The 21905-nt window shown below is 40.1% G+C and overlaps 1 protein-coding gene across 3 annotated transcripts in view; it reads right to left on the bottom strand.

Annotated features, from left to right (window-relative positions):
• The window catches only part of LOC5577732 (mucin-2), a 608111-nt gene that overhangs the window by 2551 nt on the left and 583655 nt on the right, over positions 1-21905 (bottom strand). Inside the window, exons 5-12 of one of the 3 annotated variants that reach the window (XM_021845835.1) lie at positions 21690-21859; positions 21418-21623; positions 21304-21350; positions 20908-21111; positions 16402-19914; positions 1596-1694; positions 1113-1532; positions 751-1043 (exon numbers count right to left, since the gene is read on the bottom strand). In XM_021845835.1, coding sequence (XP_021701527.1) covers positions 751-1043; positions 1113-1532; positions 1596-1694; positions 16402-19914; positions 20908-21111; positions 21304-21350; positions 21418-21623; positions 21690-21859 — 4952 coding nt within the window. The remainder of the gene's footprint in view (positions 1-750; positions 1044-1112; positions 1533-1595; positions 1695-16401; positions 19915-20907; positions 21112-21303; positions 21351-21417; positions 21624-21689; positions 21860-21905) is intronic. The other 2 variants (XM_021845836.1, XM_021845837.1) reach the window with 2 other exon arrangements.

Below are 21905 nucleotides of genomic sequence, written 5' to 3'. Positions count from 1 at the left end.
GATTGGATTGGATTTGGATTGGATTTGGATTGGATTTGGATTGGATTTGGATTGGATTTGGATTGGATTTGGATTGGATTTGGATTGGATTTGGATTGGATTTGGATTGGATTTGGATTGGATTTGGATTGGATTTGGATTGGATTTGGATTGGATTTTGGATTTGGATTGGATTTGGATTGGATTTGGATTGGATTTGGATTGGATTTGGATTGGATTTGGATTGGATTTGGATTGGATTTGGATTGGATTTGGATTGGATTTGGATTGGATTTGGATTGGATTTGGATTGGATTTGGATTGGATTTGGATTGGATTTGGATTGGATTTGGATTGGATTTGGATTGGATTTGGATTGGATTTGGATTGGATTTGGATTGGATTTGGATTGGATTTGGATTGGATTTGGATTGGATTTGGATTGGATTTGGATTGGATTTGGATTGGATTTGGATTGGATTTGGATTGGATTTGGATTGGATTTGGATTGGATTTGGATTGGATTTGGATTGGATTTGGATTGGATTTGGATTGGATTTGGATTGGATTTGGATTGGATTTGGATTGGATTTGGATTGGATTTGGATTGGATTTGGATTGGATTTGGATTGGATTCGGATTGGATTTGGATTGGATTTGGATTGGATTTGGATTGGATTTGGATTGGATTTGGATTGGATTCGGATTGGATTTGGATTGAATCTGGATTTTCGTAGATTCTCGTAGAATTTTTGATGTTCCGACACTCACCTGGATAACTCTTGGTAGGGCAAGGAGGAATCATACAGTCGTGGAAGATCTTGTAATCCAGCGTGTAGGGCCAGCTAGGCGGGCGGTTCTCGTACACCGGCATCGACGAGTCGTAGGTGAAGTTGAAGTCGTGCAACATCTTGAACATCTTGTTACCACCAATGGAAAGGAACGGAGCGCGCATTCCGCGGACATCCTCCAGCTTAACGCCACCGTACGCAGAGAGAATCTCCCGCTGTCCGGCAATTTCACGGGCCCACTTCTTCGGCGAGAACGCCTCACCGAAGCTGTGCCTGTAGTTAACAAGAAAGTCCGAATTAGTAATCTACACTCATAATCTTGAATCGAATCGCGAAACTTACGACACTGTGTGGGATGCCATCTCGTGTCCATCGGCGTACAGGTTCTGTACTTGGCTGTAGTCGGTCCACTCGTGCGACACGTAGAAGGTGGCCGAGATGGGGCACCCGTTCGGGTTGACACGGCCGCGCTCGAACAGATCCTGGTAGAGCTGTTTGTTCAGATCGTTGACGGAATCGTCGAAGGTCAGCAACACAATCTGGGGCACATGTTCGACCGGAAGTTCTCCGGGGACGTCCTTTCCGCCGCAGTAGCAGTCCGGCAGCAGGCACACGTCCTTGCGGCACTTGGCAGCAGTCTTGTCCGGGGTCGGCTGTGGGTATAGAGGTTCTGGGCGGCTCGGTGGATAGCGGTAGATGTCGATGAACTCCTGCGCCTTGGAAACGATGTTCTGTGCGGGCTTCAGCGTCGGGCGAGCACGTCTGTGACGAATACAGGTATAAGGTTAGTATCGGAGAGGTCTCCAACGTAGTGGCTCAACTTACGGTGGATGGGTTCCTCGGTTGGCGGAGACAGTCGACTGAGTATCGGTGATGTACTGCTGGTTTCCGCGATTACGGTTGCTGTTGCTGTTACTGCTACCTCTACAAATTCGTGTGAATAAGGTTGGCAATACGTAGGAAATAGAGAACAAGAACGGCAATTAGTGAAAGTCTACCCTTTACATTCCGCATAATTCGTTTCCAAGCTTTTTTGTTCAACAACATCTACTGCAGATTAGTACGAAGCACTGAATGAGATTACACATTGGGACCACTGTGGATCAGCTACGGCTACGGCATGAGAGTACAGGCCTGCTACCAATCACTTACAGCGAAGAAGGCCGGCGGTGCATGAGCTTGCAGGTTAGAGAGCTAATAAGCTGACAGAGGAGGCGCAAGTAGATAATCTACGTAAAGGTATTAAGGTATTAGGAGGCTCGGTGGTGATGTTTGGTGAATATAAGTCAGAGTTGTGGCGTGGAACGAAGCCGATGCTTGATGTGGTCGATCCAAATCAATGTCGATACTTATTGTCGAACTCCTAATGCTACTGATTGAGTTTCTAGGATTACGAGCGGTACAAAAAAGTTAGCAAAGACTAGATAATGTCTTACAAGTGCACGATTCGGAGGGAGAGTAGAAGAGCGCAGGATTGCACGCGGAAGTGAGAAGGATGGGTGAGTCAGAACGGGAAAGGTCGTTGAGGTGGGATATTCTCAGGATCGATGAGATGTGAGGTTAAGAGTGTTTTTTTTCTCGGTGTGGTGGGGAGTAGTGTTTGGTGTCTGGCGGTTTGGAACAGTAAAAGGATGCAGTGTATAGGAGATACCGGCGAGTGTGGGTGGATAAATTCCGATTAGGAGGTGATGGTTTTAGCCAGCCGCACAAACTAGATGGAAAAAACGAAAGTGTAGATCGAGAGGTACTAAGGTATTATGAAGAAATTCGCTTGATCTGAGAAAGCGTTTGAGGCGTTATGTCTTTTGGATAGTTTTCCGTTGTGAACTGGAGATTTCAGTACGGATGGTATTGACGACAGTAGTTGCCGGAAATAAGTGTCCTCGGGTGCAAGTACGATACTTTGACGGCCTTCAATCTACAGATGAGTTCCTCAGCGACTGAGGTTTGGCTAGTGGTGATTGTGATGCTACGTGATGGATAACAATAGGGTTAGACGTATACGGACAGTTTTTTTTCTTTGGATATACATGATCTGGGACTGACGGAAGTACGTGGTGTCATAGTGGAGTACTTCGTGGTTCGTTTACCCGCATCATTTTTACCCTTCCCTTTTATCCTTCAGTTACATGCTTGAAATATTACTGAGGTGGTTCTACTGAACAGATAGCACCTGGAAATTCAGGTGGAAGCTGCCTTCTTTGAGAAGTTATAATGTTTGGCTCAAGATATGCAAATACAGAGACCCGTAACTTTAAAAATTAGGTAGTGTATACTTTTGATAATTAGATTTTTTTGCCGAAACGAGAGTTTCTAATTTTCTCGAGATTCGACTTCCCGGGAAATAATTTTCGAGAAATTCTTAAAACCGTGAAAAGCATATTTCAAGTATATTATATTTTATTCTCGTAAATTTTTATTTTTTGTTTTTATCGTTTTGATAAGTCATTTATTTCAGTTTCCCCAAAAAATCTGCTGTTTTCGTTTTGAAAGCTAGGCAGCAAAAGAAAAAAGTTCACATTATTCAGCAAAAGTCCAAATCGAGTTCATTCTCGCCAAATCGCATGAAGTTGAAATAATATTTGCCAGCACTCAATCATTTTTTCAAGGACTAGAATAAAAAAACAACCCTGGCAACACTGTACTGCCGTTCTATGCATATTTGTCCCGCGGTCCATAAAGTTTACATAGAACATGGGACAAATAGGTTTAGAAGGGCAGTGTACTTTTTGGAAATTGTTCAATAAGAGTTTTGAATGATAAAAAAAAAGAAACATAGTAGTAAATTTCTGAGTGTTATACATAAGATGTATCTGATTATCCTTTTGATGCTTTCGACTGGTATGTTTCGCATTGGGGGATTTTTTGGCAATGCAGTCTTAGGAGCAATTAAAACGACAAAATGTGTTCTATACCCGACATTTCAATGGTCTATGCCATCTTTCTCAAGGGTTCTATTAACGAATTAAAAACAATTTATACAGTCGAAGCTTGTTATAAAGACATCGCAAGGGACCGTCGTATTAGAGAAATGTCGTTATAGAGAATAGTGATAACATTAAAATATTTTTCAAGGGTCCGAAAAATTGTAGCTATAGAGAGCTTTTGTCGTTATAAAAGTGGTCGCTATAACAAGCTTTGACTGTACATTTAAAAGGTCACAAAGATGTACAATCAAGAAATGAAAATTTACAGAAAAGGTCGTTCTTTATCACGTGGGACGTTATACACATTCAATATCGTCAAAATTTTACAAAATGCCATCAATTTTCTACAATTTAACAATCAAACGTACAAAATACAATTTAAAAATTACTTACTATTAATTTAATCGAACAAAAAACTTACAGGAAAATGTTTTGATATGGTGGGTCACTACTCTAACTAATCAACAGTCATTTCGTATTTACATGTAAACATTTGAATAGAATATTGTGTGCAAGTTATGTATGTTTATATCACAGCGGAACAATTTTTTGCCTCAAGCACCAGAATACCGCTGTTTACTTAATTTGAGGTCGCTGAATCTATCTCCGTTTTCAAAAAAAGTCGTAGCACGTCTGGTTTTTGACATATTGACAATTGAAAATGCATTATTTATTGATTTTAGTCAACTTGCATGCGAGCTCTCCAGCTTGTATGCTGATTTATGTGCTTAATTTACTACAGAAATCAGATTTTAGGTTCTGAAGCATACGGAACAACAAAGTTTGTATTAATGTCGTCAGTCATAAGCTATTTTTTATGATTTTGAAATATTGCTGTGTGTGTTTGAAATGCAAATATCTAATGCGCACGCAAATAAAACCGTTCCCAAAAATAGGCACTATCAGTCACGAATCCTGGAACAAGCTTATTTTCGGTTTACGAAAATACACCATGAATAAAAATCACAGTATCGGGAACAAAGTTCCACAAAACATACGTAACGCCTGCTGAAGTGATCACTGACCGCTTGAAGAAATCATAGAAACGTGATATTTGTTCTGATAAATAAGAACTCCATTCACGAAAACAAGAACGCTGTGCTGGATCGCGTTCTGGTAATCCGTTATTTTAATGACAAATTTTAAGATCCCTTTCATTGCCCATTTTATGAAAGATATGTTTTGGACATGTTTTTCAAACTAGGACAAGCACAAAAATTTCCATTATAGCACCATGGTTGTAAATAAACAGCTAGTACAACATTAAACAGCCCAAGAAACTGTATAATTTGAAGGAATAGCAAAACAAATTTCCATCGTCCGTCTCATTGAACAAGCCGCAACGCTATCGAAACGAAACATATCAGCTTCAAAATCATTCCATTTGAGCAACAGGCAGCTTTTTTAGCAGGAGCGACGTCTGGATAAGTAATATTTAAGCAATAATTCACCTGAACCTAAACATAAAGCTGAAAAAAGAAAGTTTCAGCCAGAAAATGAACTGCAGTTTTGCACTCGGGTCTCTTTTGTTGACTACTAGGTTTTGCGCATGCGTTATTATTGTTGACAGCGCGCGTGAACAGAGTTCACACTGCCAGGAACCAAATCACAAATATGAATTTAAGGTTTTACGATATCGTGATTTTAAAATCATGGTGTATGAAGCGTTACGAAACGAAGGTGACAGAATGCAGACGAGAAATTTGTTCCCGAACTAGTGAAAACAGTTCACGAAAATCAGATGGGTTGAATCACGATGACAGGATCCAAATCACGAATCGGCATAAGCTGTGTGTTCTGTTTCCTATGATATTTTGTTCACGAATATCAGAACGGATTTTTTTACGTGCGGGAACACCAAACGCGGTAAGATTTTTCACAAGCAATGCGATGTCAAAGATAGATTTTTCTTACTAGGGCGGCGGTGATTCATATACTCGTTGCTAGGTGTCCTTTGATTGTTTTGTGTTACCGCATTCGAAGGACGTTTAGTCGAGATTTGCATCTCAAATGCAAACAGCAATATATCGTATTTGGCCATAAAGATGAAACAATTGCTGCAAACATGATGAAAAATGAAGCTATTTCAATCAAACTATGTCTTACACAAAAGTTTGAGTCGTATTTTGCATGATCGGTGGATTGAAATGCCAAAAAATAATAAATCTTAATCAAAATTTCACTCATACACCAATGAAACCAATCTTTTCTGCATCTATGACAGAATTGTGACCTGCTAAAACATTTCTGAGAACAGCATCGATTTCAGCAATCCCAAATTTACTGGAGACATCTAATTTGATCTTTGAAACTGTTTTTGTTTTTGAGTTTTTGTTCCGCTGTTTGTTATATCCATCGATGGCATATAAGAATAAAAAATCACACAAGTTTCGTTCAAAAACCTCTATCACATCAAAAATTGCTCAGATTTGAGTTTTAAAACGAGCTGTTACCAAAAAAATAAAAAATAAAGAGCAAACTTAAAGCTGTCGTATTGGGCTGAAATTTGAAAAATTAAAAAATGTATCAATAATTAGATCGCAGGAAAACTTGTTTTGAAGTAGTTCAGAAATTAAAAAAAACTTTTTAGCTTTATTTTCAAATATGATCTTCAAATAATCCAAACTTTGAGTTTATATCGTTTGTTCCTTTTAGAAAACCCCACGATTCAAATGATTTTTGAAAACAGCGATGCACTATGGTCAAGAAAGCAGCTTTACGTGGAAAGCATTTTGAGCTTTAGAATGAAACATTAGACGAAAACGGTCTATTAAAAAGCAGGGAATGTCTGAAAACCCAGTGCTGTACAAAAAACTTGCGTGCCATTCCGGAATTAATTGTGCGTCTCCCATTTCTTGCGAGTAAACTCTACACAGGGTGCAGGAGACAATTTGTTTTTGTGCGAGACAAAGCGAAGCACAATCACTACTCTTTCGTTTCAACACAGAAATTCCATCTAGAAAAAATTCAGCGAGGTATGCTTTGAAAGCGGACAAGCGTAATAAGTGCTCTGCAAAAACTTATAGTTGTGGACATTAATACATTTGGTAAAGTCAGAAACGTAAGGTGATAATGAATTATGCTCATTGTGTTTAAGAGTATTGACAATCACATATTAGAAAAATGAATTCAGGTGGTATTTTCGACCGGTGTACGAAACGCAAAGAATGAAAATGAGACAACTAGATACCACGCACTCCACTGTATATTGCGAATCAGCACTGCCAGGGTGCAGTGCAGAAAATGTACTCGTGTACGTCTCTTTCGAATTTAAGGTGCGGTCTCGCAGCAGCGCGTGTAATATCGAAAGAGATTTGAGTCGCACCATATATTGCTACAAAGATGTTCGTACTATTCGGCCCTTTTTGGTGTTCCTGAAAATTAAGTTGGTTCACATTTTCATTGGAATGGTATAACTAACTTTCTTATTTGGGATGGTACACAAATTATGTCAAGCTAAATTTCAACTTTTTTGACCCCTTCTCCCCCTTTGTCACGTTTTTTGTATGTCTTACTCTCCAAAAAATTGGTAAGACTTGTCACGCTTAATATCCTCCCCTCCTAAGAGCGTGATGTAATTTCTAATTACATTCCCCTTTGTAGAAATTATAGTATACATGTTTCAGCAGAGTTGAAGACCATTTAATTTTAGGCAACTCTGCCTGAAAAAGTTTTTTTGTAGCTGACTAATTTAGAGCTTAGGGGTCGTCCATAAACCATGTGGACATTTATGGGGGGAGGTGGGGTCTAGTCAATGACCACGGTCCATACAAATTCACAAATAACCACGAGGGGGTGGGGGGAGGGTTACTGAAAATTCAAAAAAATGACCACGTGGTTAATGGACAGACCCTTATTTCCTATAGTGACATAGGGTGGTCCAAAGAAAACTAGTTTTCTGGCTCCAGCGTTATCAATTCTAATATACCATCAAAGTAGGTAATGAAAAACTTTTAGAGCTTTGAAAAATGCTTAATTTCGTGAATGTTGCTATCTCTTTCCGTTTGGGAGGCTCTGCACGAAAATTATTCTCTCTTTTTCACTCCTTCGTGAAACTAGTAAACAACAAGGCCAGTGAACGTCAAAATCCCATACAAAATCAAAACAGTACAGAGCCCCATTGTTGTTCTTGCTGGCGAAAACACGTCTACTGTGATTGTGAATATCTCAGCTCCAAACATTAAAAATATTAGGTATTTTATTGGTTGCACGACTGTATATTGAATGTTATGGTTGAAAATTGACAATTCAGTCTTCTGATTTAATAAAAAACAACTACCGTAAAACGGGGTAACTTTGATAGTTTTTTCGAAGAAAACTTGAATATTTATGGATGCTGTTTCAAAGAATTATAGTTTATATTTTTAAAACAAGTACTGGCATCCTAGCTATCGATTGCTGTTGATAGAATGCCAAAAGATTTGTTTTGAATTGATATATAATTTTTCATATAATCGAAAGTTGGTTTTCTGTTTTGGGGTAACTTTGATAATGAAGTATGCATCGAACAAAATTGAATGGATTACGAACATTTGTAGGGCATTGCATACCTCTAGGCGTTTAACGATATATGGAAATGTCTGACTTAGATTACAAAAATGGTTCCAGTTTGTGAAAATGCTTTTCGCTAAGAGATTTGAGACCATATTCAAGTTCTATGATAACTAGGCTGTCAACGATAAGCGGCCAACTATTTAAAACTACATCAAATAGTGCTCGTAGAACAGATTGTTTGTAAGCGTTTCGAAAATGCTAAAATTGTGTACATTTTAAATATTTGTATAAAAAGCCTCAAATGTTCTCGATTCAAATGAAAACAGCTCTTACATGAAGTGTCATACTAATATTCTTCATTTTTGCATTCGTTTTGCTTAGCTTAGCTTAGCTTAGCTTAGACTGACTACACATATCAATGGTTGCTATTCCGTGATTGACCGAAGTCAGTGAAAATGCACAAAGAATCAACTAGAAGTTTGGCTGGGATTGGCCATAATCTTCTTCAATGTGCATAATTCAGTGCCTCTATTTATACAGGGTCAATAACGGCGCCGGCCACGTCCTTGCAGTCAGGTGGGATTTGGGGAAGGAATGTTAGTGTGTAACCTTTGCTATTTGGAGACCGTGTTTGCCTCTGCATCTCCGCAAAGGTTACTGGGAGGGATGTTTGTTAATGGGGAGGATCGTTGGGTCACAGGATTCACTTTGATAAGCGATTAGACCATGATAAACGATTATTCGTGAGATATAAACATACTTAGAAATATAAAATTTTCGATTGACATGAAAAATTTTCAAGTAAGAGAAAATAATGCCGTTACTTGAAGTGACGAACCATTCAAAGTTTGTTGAACAAATAGCTAAAAGCAACATTCCTACAGGATATTTTACTCAAATTGAAAAAAAATATCGATTGGCTAGACCATCACATAATATTCTTATGCCGACACTTACAGTGGCGATCCATTCAAAGTTTTTTGAATAAAATGAACGTTTTGCAAGTCTACACTTCTAGCACAGACCAAACCATTCAAAGCATTTTTTTATGTATAAAAATAAAGGTAAGTGATTTAATACAAAAAATATAAAACAATAAAGTTATGAATAAGAGTTTATGTCGACACTCACAGTGACGAACCATTCATAGTTTGTTGAAAAATCATATTTATGTAACGATTAAATGTGCGGTCATACATATTTTATAGACTTGAAAAAAAAGGCATGAAACGAGCTCACCGATTGATCCTTCATCCTTGATTGAGCAGCCACAATCCACTTTCAGCTTCACTCGTGTGCTCGGCCATATAAAAGCACTCAGAAAAAAACGCGTCACCTGAGAGGAAAAAAAAACTGACGACTTCTCGGACTTTCTCGACGCACTGCCCGGCAGAAAAGAACGCGTCACCTGAGAGGGAAAAATAATGACGATTTCTCGGGCTTTCTCGACGCACTGCCCGGCAGAAAAGAACGCGTCACCCGAGAGGGAAAAAACTGACGACTTCTCGGGCGTTCTCGATGCACTGTTCGGACTTTCTCGACGCACTGCCCGGCAGAAAAGAACGCGTCACCCGAGAGGGAAAAAACTGACGACTTCTCGGACTTTCTCGACGCACTGCCCGGCAGAAAAGAACGCGTCACCTGAGAGGGAAAAATAATGACGTTTCTCGGGCTTTCTCGACGCACTGCCCGGCAGAAAAGAACGCGTCACCCGAGAGGGAAAAAACTGATGACTTCTCGGGCGTTCTCGATGCACTCTTCGGACTTTCTCGACGCACTGCCCGGCAGAAAAGAACGCGTCACCCGAGAGGGAAAAAACTGACGACTTCTCGGGCGTTCTCGATGCACTGTTCAGACTTTCTCGACGCACTGCCCGGTAGAAAAGAACGCGTCACCCGAGAGGGAAAAAACTGACGACTTCTCGGACTTTCTCGACGCACTGCCCGGCAGAAAAGAACGCGTCACCTGAGAGGGAAAAATAATGACGATTTCTCGGGCTTTCTCGACGCACTGCCCGTCAGAAAAGAACGCGTCACCCGAGAGGGAAAAAACTGACGACTTCTCGGGCGTTCTCGATGCACTCTTCGGACTTTCTCGACGCACTGCCCGGTAGAAAAGAACGCGTCACCCGAGAGGGAAAAAACTGACGACTTCTCGGACTTTCTCGACGCACTGCCCGGCAGAAAAGAACGCGTCACCCGAGAGGGAAAAAACTGACGACTTCTCGGACTTTCTCGACGCACTGCCCCTCATTTTTGCATTCGTTTTGCTTAACCGATTAACAGAAATTATGATATTTCGTTTAGTATGTGGTGCGGTACTCACTATCAAAGTTACCCGCATTATCAAAGATACCCCGTTTTACGGTATATGTTTCGTTGTCATTGGATATGTTTCAATGATTCGAAAGTTTTGTTGTTTATCGTTAAAATGTTTGTTTAAACGTTCAATCCTCATTAGGGATTGGTTTTCTCTATTAATTTAGTTATCAGATTGATCGGAATACATTCCACTGTTCTTAGCACAGGTGCAATTTTTCAAAATGACTGTTGTTGACGATCCTTGGAAAAGGTCGAATATAGGTCGAAACGCCGGACAACGAAAACATATAGTTGTTTTTGATTATTTCAACCCAAACCATATCAGGTTTATATGAAAATTACAAATGTATTATTTTTTATAACCCTAATAAAATTTCTAGAAAAAGAGAATTATTATCAGAAAATAAACTTTTGAATTAAAATCGATATTAACAATCTTTCGGCATGAAAATTCGTGAATGTCGTGTTGTTCTTACGTTAGCACAAATCACACAAATTGATAATGAAAATTTGCATTTTTGTGTTCTAAAAGTCATCCATTACGACTACTTCGACGAAAAGTTGGTATCAGAAAAAATAGAGTTAAACACATTTTTCTTGGACCACCCCACGTTAATTGAGGAAAAATGCTCCAAATCGGTCAAATTTTAAGCTGCAGTTAAACTTTTGAAAGTTGATTAAAATATGATGTTCTATAACTTTAACTAAGAGTATAAGCCATTATTTTTGCAAATAAGAAAGTTGATGATATTGTTTATGTCATATTTTGGACCACCCTAGTTATAAAGAACACTGAAAAAATACTACAATTTTTTAAACAATTTTGTAAAAGACCGTTTTTGTCTAAAATTGTATAAAAAATAAAAAATAATAATAAAATACATACGATAAAGATTTTCAAAGGCTATTGAAGTTTTTCTGGTAAAAATTCTGGTGTTACAAGATTTTTTTATTAGAGGTGCAAAAATAACACATCTGCAATATGGTAGAAGCTCCGCTTTTGGATATACGCCAGCTAATCAGCATGAAACCTTTCGTGTTCAGTAGATCACATTCGCATAATAAAGATACATTCATTTTCTCGTCCGATTTGATTCAAAAAAATAAACAATTTGTTATCCTTTTAATTTTAACTCCTATACACCAAATCTGGCCAGCTATTCTCATAAGAAATCAATGTGATAGGCCAATTTAGGAATCGAAACTAAATCTCTGGTCGAAACTAGTTTTGGTGACCTATATTGACCAGCAAGATTTTTGAAGTTAAAATATGGTTTTAGCTCAGTTCCGATATTTTACATACATTATACGGATTGGAACCTTGCATTTTCCTTATTTGCTTTCCTAAAAGGGCTTCTCATATAATTTTAAATGACATTTTCCCTTAGGATGGCCAAAACCGGTGCTTTCACCCTAATATACTATTTGATTTTGGCTTTTGAATCAGAGTTCCTCAATATCAGTTATATCAGCTGATAGCTGATGAACTAAAACTATCACTATCTCTTGTGAGTTATCACTTTGATTTGACAACGAACTGCAGTGATACGACATCGCACTCTAGATCATAAGCACTGCAGAATGAGTAATCACGTGGTAGGGGGACTGGGGGTAATTTGCCACGTTGAGAAAAACAGCGATTTTATATATGAATAATATTATTTTACGCTTTTGTTTAATTGTGGTCGGATAAACAAACATGTTTTCTATCAAATAGTAGAAACAGTTATCCATTTGAGCTTTTCTGGGGTGTATAAATTAATTAAAAAAAAAAGTTTGCTTAGTTGTATATGTATTGTATTGCAGGGTAAAACGCCCTGCTTGAGTTCGGCGCACATGCACCCAATCATGTTGTTTATATGTTGCATACATCAGGGCGTTTTTTAAGATGTTATTGTTCAATACCGTACACCCCCGTTAATTTGAACGGTACTTCATGTAAACCATCGGGGTTCATTTTTAATTTGAACATCTAGCCACCATAGAAACGTGTTTCTGGTTACCTCTTTGTTTTGTTTTGATTCTGCGTTCTGTTCCACAGTGTTCCACTTCGCTTTGCTCCGAACCATGAGCTAAATGACGTTTGAACCATTTTTAATCTGAACGATGTGCAAATTAGCGTGGTACAAATCAAAAAGTGTTCAGATTAAATGTGGTCAAACCAACGGAAACCCCGGTAATAGTATACATGCTAATGCGAAATATGTACATTTGTAAGGTTCCAATTTGTGCGTAATTTCAACGTGCATTACGTTTGGTAGAATTTTAATTCAAACGGCTGTTTTGGTGTTATGAAATTGGGATGGGCGTTTTGCCCCATGAGTTAATTAAAGTTTAGGTCTTTCAATAAGATTTTTAACAGTAAAACAGTTTATTCGTCGTAAAATATTCCTGGTTGTCTGGGCGCTGTTGGATTGACATCATGCTGTGGGAATGCTCAGATGTTTAAAAATTTTCGATATTCGAGTTCATGCGTTAACAAGAAAAATAAAAATAATATGAATCGCAAAATTATATTTGAAAAAACAAAACAATATTGATAAAAATGAGAGATGTTGAAATAAATAAATAATCTTCTTCCCCCCTTATGCATTCACTGGTATCCATGAAAAATACCTTGAACTGTTCTGGAATTTGATTTTATCCACTCTCAGTTTGATTTAAAAAGTTTTGAATATCCAAGGAAACGTATCGACATTACGACCTATTTTTTCTGATGGTCGCATAGGAGTTGATACTTACTGGTGTAAAAAGCTTATTTTGAGATCTGTGTTTGATACGGATTCGCCAAATGCTACCAATTTCTGTGATAATTCTGTCTTGAAGTGGAAGAACAAGAGAATATAGTTCTATGAATCATAATTACCAATGCACATTGTCGGGTTCCATTTAAAGTGGCGGGCAAAACTACCAAAATGTTGTTGAGATTTTCATGTTTTCTATCATTTTAAGATATACCTCGTGTGTTATATTATTATGTTCCTTAATTGAAATTGAACTAAAATTTAAATTTCTATGACTTTTATGGTGGCAAATCGGCTGAAGTCAAAAAATTGAAAAATGTAACAATAAAATAAAGTACAAAATTTATATTTTAGAAATGCAATATTTTCCCAAAGTAACGCACTATCTGGAAGCTTATGGTTTAACACTTTTATCGAGCATGAGGATGTTGAAGTTTTAATACCATGCAATATTACACTTTGATAATTTTGATGATTTTGAACATGAAAAACAATTTGTGTCGCGCCATGTCGCCGCCATTTCGAATATTGCACATCAAAAAGCATCCTTATATCTTATAAAAAACGTTTAAAATTTTTGCAGAAATTTACTGGCCTTCCTTAGCCGAGTGGTTAGAGTCCTCGGCTACAAAGCAAAGCCATGCTGAAGGTGTCTGGGTTCGATTCCCGGTCGGTCCAGGCTCTTTTCGTAAAGGAAATTTCCTTGACTTCCCTGGGCATAAAGTATCATCGTACCACACGATATACGAATGCGAAAAATGGCAACTTAGGCAAAGAAAGCTCTCAGTTAATAACTGTGGAAGTGCTCATAAGAAAACTAAGCTGAAAAGTCGGCTCTGTCCCAGTGGGGACGTCAATGCCAAGAAGAAGAAATTTACTGATTTTCAAGTTAGAGCTATTTGAATAATACAATATTTGATATATACTTTGATGATATATTTCATACAAAGTTCATTCAAAATATGTTTAACCACTCTTTATACAAATTTTGATCACACACAAACAACACAAATTTTTAATAAAAAAACTTTAATGAAAAAAAGTTACGTAATATGTGAAAAACCCCTTCTGAAACAATAAAAACGCCAAATAACATATTCAGATTACATATTTCATCAATTAAGGCGATAAAACTAGTTTTGGCCAAACTTCTTTTTTTTCGACCATTGTGCAATGGAGTGTTTTCAAATATTTCCTACCCGTACAGCACATTATTACTAATTTCATTAAAAAGCAAACAGGTCCATTTTACCTCATGAGTGCATTTTGGACCACTTGACACTACGATGAACACTACAGTGCCAAACATAAATTGTAATATCACGTTATTTAGCTCCAATTCAGTTTCATCGCATATACCATATGATACAATTACATTTTTTTAAGTGCACAAAACCAGCTTGCGCTCCTGAAAACCGGACTCTTGCAATCGATGGAACCGGCTTGAGAAATTTGCAAAATAGATGTAAAAGTTTGACCAGGATTTAAGGTGAAACATCTCGGAATCCAAAGATGGCCGTCACAATGGCCGACTTGTGACCCTACTCGCGTTTTCAAAGGCACAAAACTGGAGAAATAGTAGGCAAACGTTCCTGATCTTCTTATTTTAAGCTTTCTGCTAGTGCACAAAGCCAAAATAAAAAGTGCACTGTTGTTGGAGGCTTCCTTCGCGAGATTTGTGCCTTTGAAGTTTTAGTGCAATATCAGAAGTTAATTCCAAGCTGTTTCACCTTAAACCCTGTTCTTAGTCTTGATAGTTGCGTCCGATAGCTCTCGGTCATTTCATCACGCTAAGAGAAGTGAGTTCAAGTTGTTACAGTTCCTTAGCAACTTCGTTGATCTCGAATCCGATAAAGTTTTGAGCGGAATATTGTAGTACAACGTAACATAGCCAACAATTACGTCTATCGATATTAATTTATTTCTTGCTGTGTACGCATGCCAACATCTTTAAGGATTTTTGGAGATTTGAGAGTTTGGTCACTCCCAACTGAAGAGCTATATATACTACATTCTCCCCATAAAATTTTCACCCTTAACAAGGGATCTCTAATTCGGAGCGTGGTATTGATTATTATCATGCTTTTTCAAATCTTTCTTCAGATGCAAAATTTCTTGAATTTTGCAACACTTTCAAGACTTTTGGAGACCCACCAGAAAGTTTATCATTATTTCGATCTCTTAGAACATGTCATCAATACATTTTTAAGCGATGCAGAAAAAAAGTGTTCCAATCATGCAGTTATAAATTTCGATTCACTATTATCTAATGAAATGCAATGAATATACGCAAGATGCACTCTCATGTAACTACACCCATACCCGTACTCAGTGACAACCTTGTTTTACAATCACCAAATGATGGTAGCGAGCGATAAAAAGCGTGGTGAAGCAGAGCCCAGAATCATCTGCCGTCATGTTGTTTCTTAGATTCGGTTTTCTTTCGCAGCTTCCGGAAAGATTCAGTCAACATTCCGTCAGTCCCTAATCCAGATCCGTTTACACGCTAAATATACTGTCCAGTTAATATCTTTTCTACTGAGTGAACTTCTACCATATGGACTACTCTACAACGCTACACAATCTCCAGAAGCGGTAGCCTTTTGAAGCTTCTTCCCTAGTCTGATTCGTATTTATCTAGATTTCTAACAAAACTAATCACCAATTTAGCAAACTAAACCATCTCAACTGAGTAACTACGGAGCTTCATCTGTAAAAGGTGATGGCTGACAGGGAGCTCTACTAAGAACGGTGAAAATATCGAAGACAAGATTAAGAAAAAAGGGGTAGTAAAAGATGTGAAAGTGTTGTTGAATTATATGGTAAGTGGTGGCTTTTGGTTTTTAGACTAGATAACTTTTGGCAGAGCTGGTGGTGATTTGGCGGGTGGTGTTTTAGTACACACTAAAATGGAAACAATCAACTAGCGGCAACTTGCAAACGTGAGTAGATATGTTTTGGGTTTAGCAAATTGGTTCGTTGCTTTCTATGAGATGCTCTAAGTATGCGTACAATGGCATTTTTGTTCGCTTTTGTTTGCTTTGGTATTGGTTATGCGCAATAGAAGTAGAAGAAGATAAAACAAAACGAAAACAACAACAAATAAATGAGAGCGTAGATTGATTTGCTTGAATTGTTTCAGTACCTCGAGGGGATTTCGTTGCACTTGGCGGAAAGTGAGTTTTCTGTACATTGTATGCTTTTCCCGGCTGACGACGGTTTGCTATATCGGCGTGGCAGCTGTGCGGCCGCAATCGTGGTCTTTATGGCATTATTGACCCTGGATGCGCGCGGTGGGAGCTTGTTTATGGAGAGTGTTGTGGGTAAGCGAGAGGTGGTTGTGGAGGTGGTGGATGAGGTCGTACTGGTGCTCAACATGGAAGTAGTCCTTGGTCCAAGGTCTTCGGTGGTCGTCGAGGGTACGTCTTCGGTGGTGGTTGTGGTGGAGGTGGTTGGGGAACTCGGAACATCCGTGGACGTTGTGCTGGTCAGGTTGAGTCGTTGCGTTATCACAGTGGTGGGAGTATAGCGTGCCGTGGGTAGTTCGGTAGTGATGGTCGTGGAGTATCGTTTGTTTGACCGATACAGTGGTTTGTAGGAGTTGGCTGTCCGGACGGTAGTGGTGGATGTCGTCGTGGTCGTAGCAGCGCTGGTCGTCTCAAGATATGAATAATCCGTAAACTCTACTTCGGGAGTTCCCTCATCCTCTTCTTCTTCCTCCTCTTCGTCTTCTTCGCGACTGGCGCTGTCGTCCTGCTGGTAGGACAACAGCTCCTTTTCGGTGGGAATGTTCATTTCTGGCATCTCTACTGTCGCACGGAATTTCTTCGTCGTAGACTCAGTCTTGCTGGAAGGTCCAAAAGAGTTCAATTCAGTCGAGGTCATATGGTAGCTAGTGTAGTACACGGGCTTGTCGGTAATCTCAACAATTTTTACGTGTTCGGTCACATTCTCCGACGGGGTTGTGGTCTTTTTGAACACTTCATTGTCGTTGTCACTAAAACGCGACTTATAGTGGGACGCTTTGACCGGTGCGTCATCACTATCGTGACCGGACCGATCCGTGGTCCGGATTCCGTTCAAATATGAACTAGTCGAGGACGCGATCACAGGCAACGCGGTTGGGCTCGCATGACGATCGGAGTACTCGGTAGATATTGAAAGCACGGTGCTTTCAGTGTTAGTAAAAGGTACGAGAGTATTATTGTTACGATAGGCACCATTGAGGGAGGTAGGCCTTAGCCGGGTGTAAGTCCGTCTCGAGGGACCACGATTCCGGAGGCGATAGCGAGGAGTGGTTACTTCCTCGGAGTTTTCGGAAGATTTAGGCAGGTTGAAGACAGGCCTGTATCGTCCACGGTAGACTTCAGTGGATTTTGGGACCGAAGTCGATGTAGTGTCTTCGGTGATGTATGTGGAGTAGGTTGTAGAAACCGGAGTAGTGGTGGTTGTTAGTGGTGCTGTGGTAGTGGTGGTTGGTTCAGTAGTAGTGGTGGTTGTAGTGTAAGGAGTCGTGCTGCTGATAGTCGTTGGAGGCTCAGTGGTGGTGGTGCTGGTAGTAGGAGTTGTGCTTTCAGGGGTAGTGCTTGTAAAAGTTCGAGCAACAGTCGAAAACTTGGAAGCACCTGTGTACAGGAAGTAATTTCTTAGGGGAGACTCTCTGGGAGTTTCTGTGGTGGTTCGGAAGATGTTAGAGAATACCCTTGAGGTCGAATAAGCGAATGCCTTATCAGAGGAAGGGGTTTGGCGTTGAACTTCGAGGCTTCTGAATGGGGACACCACAGGACGTGAAGAAGTAGTAGGTTCAAATGTTTTGTTCAGCGTTTCCTTGAGGAATAGACTTCGGGTGGTTGAACTTTGTATTACTTCAGCTAGTCGTTTACTGTCGGCAGCAGCGTTTGGTGGAGGGGTAGTTCGTGGGGGGAACCGCGTTGGAGGCAAAGTTTTTACACTTAATTGGTCTTGATAGCTTAGTTCAGATTTAGAGGGAATGAAAGAATCATCTGATTCCTGTTCATCGATTTCTTGAAGAGTATTTGTTTGAGGACTTGAAAAGACATTGTCCGGGTAGGATGGGACCCATTCGCTGGAAGAAGTTGGATCAGTGTCACGGAAGCTAACCTTCGTAGGTTTTGATGTTGAACTTGGGTAGTAACGAGGACGTGTAGGAGACAGTGTCGAACTGGGAGACAACCGTAGAACTTTACTGGTAGAAGCTGTTGTGCTAGGTTCAGTGGTGGTCGTCGTCGTTATCGCATCGGATTCAGTAAAGTGTGAATATCTAGGTTTGACGGAGGTGAATTCCACCGTTTCGACGGTACCCTTCGAAACTGTAGAACGGCCACCGATACCTGCGCTTAAAGTAAATCTGATGGACTTGTTGTTGTCGAAATGTTCAGGTCGAATTTCGTATCGCGTTGATTGGATGACGGGTTTGGGGGTGGTCATAATAAGCTCTTCAGGTCTTGAGCTTTCGGTGGAATAGCGTACCTGCTCCGGTCGCGCTTCGTAGCGAGGAGAAGATGGCGAGAAAGGGACACGTGTCGTAGTAGAACTATGACCCAATGAGGTACTAAGTGTAAGTCGAACTGTATTGTTTGCTGCAAACTGATCGGGGCTGACTACGTATCTTGGAGATTGAGTGGAGCTTGGATAGCTGGTTTCTGGACGCGAGTTTCCAAGACTGGTACTCAGTGTCAGTCGGATTGGTTGGTCTGGAATAAATTGGGAGGTTGGCTTAGCCTGAACTGGTGCAATTGAGGAGTACGCGAAAGCAGGTGCTGCAGTGGTGGATGTTGCGATGGTGGATTGTTGTGTAGCAGAAAGCGTAGTGCCAAGAGCTTTGAGAAAAGTGTTTTGACCGCGAGTTCGAGTAACGATCGGACCTAGATAGCTATCGTAATCGGGTATGGCCGGAGCTTTCGACGTAGGAATAGTTCGGTGGGGTTTGAAACTTTCCGGTTGAATGTCTGACAGAATGTAGCTTTGAATTCTTTGACGCTGAGTTACCGGACTCGGAGTAGTAGTGGAGGTCGTGGTGGTGGTGGTCGTGGTAGTGGTGGTTGAAGTTGTTGTGGGTTTTGGAGTACTTGTGGTGGTTGTCGTGGAAGTTGTCGTAGTCGGAGATTTGTTGAATGTATAGGAGAAGTAGTTCTGGGGAGGATCGTATGAAAAGGGAGAATCACCGCGAATTCCAGACGAACCGAAGTTAGAGGATGGAGGATTGACGGGGATTAATTTTTGGGTGATATATTTCTTGTCCGACGGATCATTGCTGCTATCGTTTTGCTGTTCATCGCCGTATTCGTACCTTGTCTTACTGAGGGGGTATTCTTCGTCGTCGTAGTAACTGTCTTCGGGAATGGGATGGAATTTGATTTCGGGAGGGACTCTGAGGGCTTTACTGTCACTGGCGTCACTGTCTAAGGGTGTGGGGTTTTTGGGAGAGGATTGTGTAGTCCTGGTCGTTGTGGTTTTTGATGGTCTGTAAATGTTTGAGTGGGCTGTACTGGCCGATCGGGCCGAGTTGTAGGAAAGTGGGGAGAAGGACACAAGGATGGGACTTTCCGTAGTGGTAGAGGGACCCGCGCGTGCTGCGAGTGTTAATATAATTGATTTGGGGGTTGATTTTTGGCTTTTTTCATCCAATTGTGATGATCTGTTGGAATAGATAGCATTGGTTGGAATTTTAGAAATGATGACAATTGAAAAATCAGTTTTTGGACAACATAGAATTAAGAGTTAGCGACAGGCGACAGCTAAAGGGTCTAAAGGTCCATCATTCGGAAGAGCTTTGAAGGGATTTCATCGTGTCTTTGCAATACTTCGAAGATCTTCCGAAATTGAGACAATCTAGGGGGTTAGCTTATTCTAATAAATTCCGCAAGGTTAAGACATTAAAGGAACTAGATTCCCGGAATTTGGGAGACAGGAAACCACAGTATTTTTCATTAGTAGCATGCTCTAATGGAAGACGGAGTTTAGAAGATTTTAGACACAGATGGGATTTGAAAAGAAGGGGAACGGATAACCGTGGAAACATTGAATTCCGATTCCTTCTGGATTCGTGTACGTATCGTGGTCTTGATGTTCTGCTCTCTGCGGATGACAGCGGCGAAATGAATTGATGATGATAAAATAAGCAAAAGCAGACCTGACGTCCTTGAAACTTCAAGGAACAGTTCTTACACAGTAATAGAACATAGAAAAAGATCAAAGCGAACATATATTGCGGAGAAGATAGTAGAAGGACTTTTTGCAGAGGATGAAGCTTCTCTAAAACAACACATTTACGTATAAAGTCGCTCACGCACACGTACACATGCTGTGAGGCAGTTATGGTATGTGTGTGCGTGTGACATTTCCTAGTAGATACAACAAACAACATTCAATGATGCAGAAAGCACTACAATTCCCACATTCATTCGACCTGTTCTAGAATGATCCCACTACAACTACTCCAGTTGACCGGTGGTGATGTTTAGAGTAAAGAGCTTGAAGCAGAGCGATGATGATTTGGGTTTTGTTTTGGCACGTGATGATTAAAATTTTGACAGCTACAAAAACAAAAAGGGCCGATCGTATCACGTGCTGTGTCGCAACCGGGTAAGAACGAACGAAGCTCATGTTGGATGGCCTTGGAAAGTGGTACCTTGTAGTATAATACTGTGGCGGAGCGGGTGTTGTTGTTGTAGTGGTATATCTGGTGGTTGTAGTGGTTCTTGTTGTGGTTGTTGATGGAAGTGAGAACGGTTCGGGTGATGTTACGAAGGCTGTCTGGTATTTTGGACTGTTAAAGGTACGAATCGTTGACGATACCAAAATCGGACGATCTGAGATTGAGTTCAATTCGTTTCTGTGTTTTTGAATTCCCAAAGGTGGATTTGGACAGCCGCAAGGATTTGGTTTACGTTTCGATAAGTTTTGTAAAAGGGAAGGAAATGCGAAGATAGTTTTGGTTAGATATCGGTTCGATATGGTAGATCTTGGAAGCAATTCGTTTACGATAAGTTTAAGAACTAAGAATAGAAAAACTGAAAGGAAATACCTGAGTTGCGTGTGCGTTTGTTTCTGATTATAACGATCATCTTCAAGCTGTTCAATAGAGAAGAGATTACATTAGTATTACTGTAGACTGTCGAATCCCATTGCCGATACTTACCTGTGATACAAGGGCATCATCATAATCCTGATAGGTCGGGCGCTGTTGATAGGTAGTTCTGGGAGAAGTGACGTACGAAGACTGATCTCGCTGAGAAGTTGGAGCTATGGTTGTGACCACGGTTGGCCGGTAGGTTGACGACACGATTGGCTTCTGTGGCTGCTGAGACGACTGTTGGTTGTTCTGGTTATACTGCGGTTGATATTCTACAAAAATAGAAGTGATCATCAGACGACCTGCCTCCAGTGTTATAAACCCATCCGTCTACTCACCGACATCTCTGTAAAGCTCTACATCATCATCATAGACAGCGTAGTACGAATCGTAGCCCGATGGATCGTAGTTGCTGGTGTTGTAATAGTTCTTGTTGCTCTGAGACAATACGGTCTTCTGGGGCTGTTCGGGCACGTATCTGCTTGGGGCAGGCGATGACGTTTCAACTCTGTAGGGAATCCAAAGCAAATTCGTTTCAGTACACATTCGATTGC

This window comes from Aedes aegypti, chromosome 2 (genome assembly GCF_002204515.2).
Source record: "Aedes aegypti strain LVP_AGWG chromosome 2, AaegL5.0 Primary Assembly, whole genome shotgun sequence".
Taxonomy (NCBI): domain Eukaryota; kingdom Metazoa; phylum Arthropoda; class Insecta; order Diptera; family Culicidae; genus Aedes; species Aedes aegypti.
The sequence above is the reverse complement of the archived record's forward strand: the minus strand, read 5'-3'. Positions and strand labels throughout refer to the sequence as shown.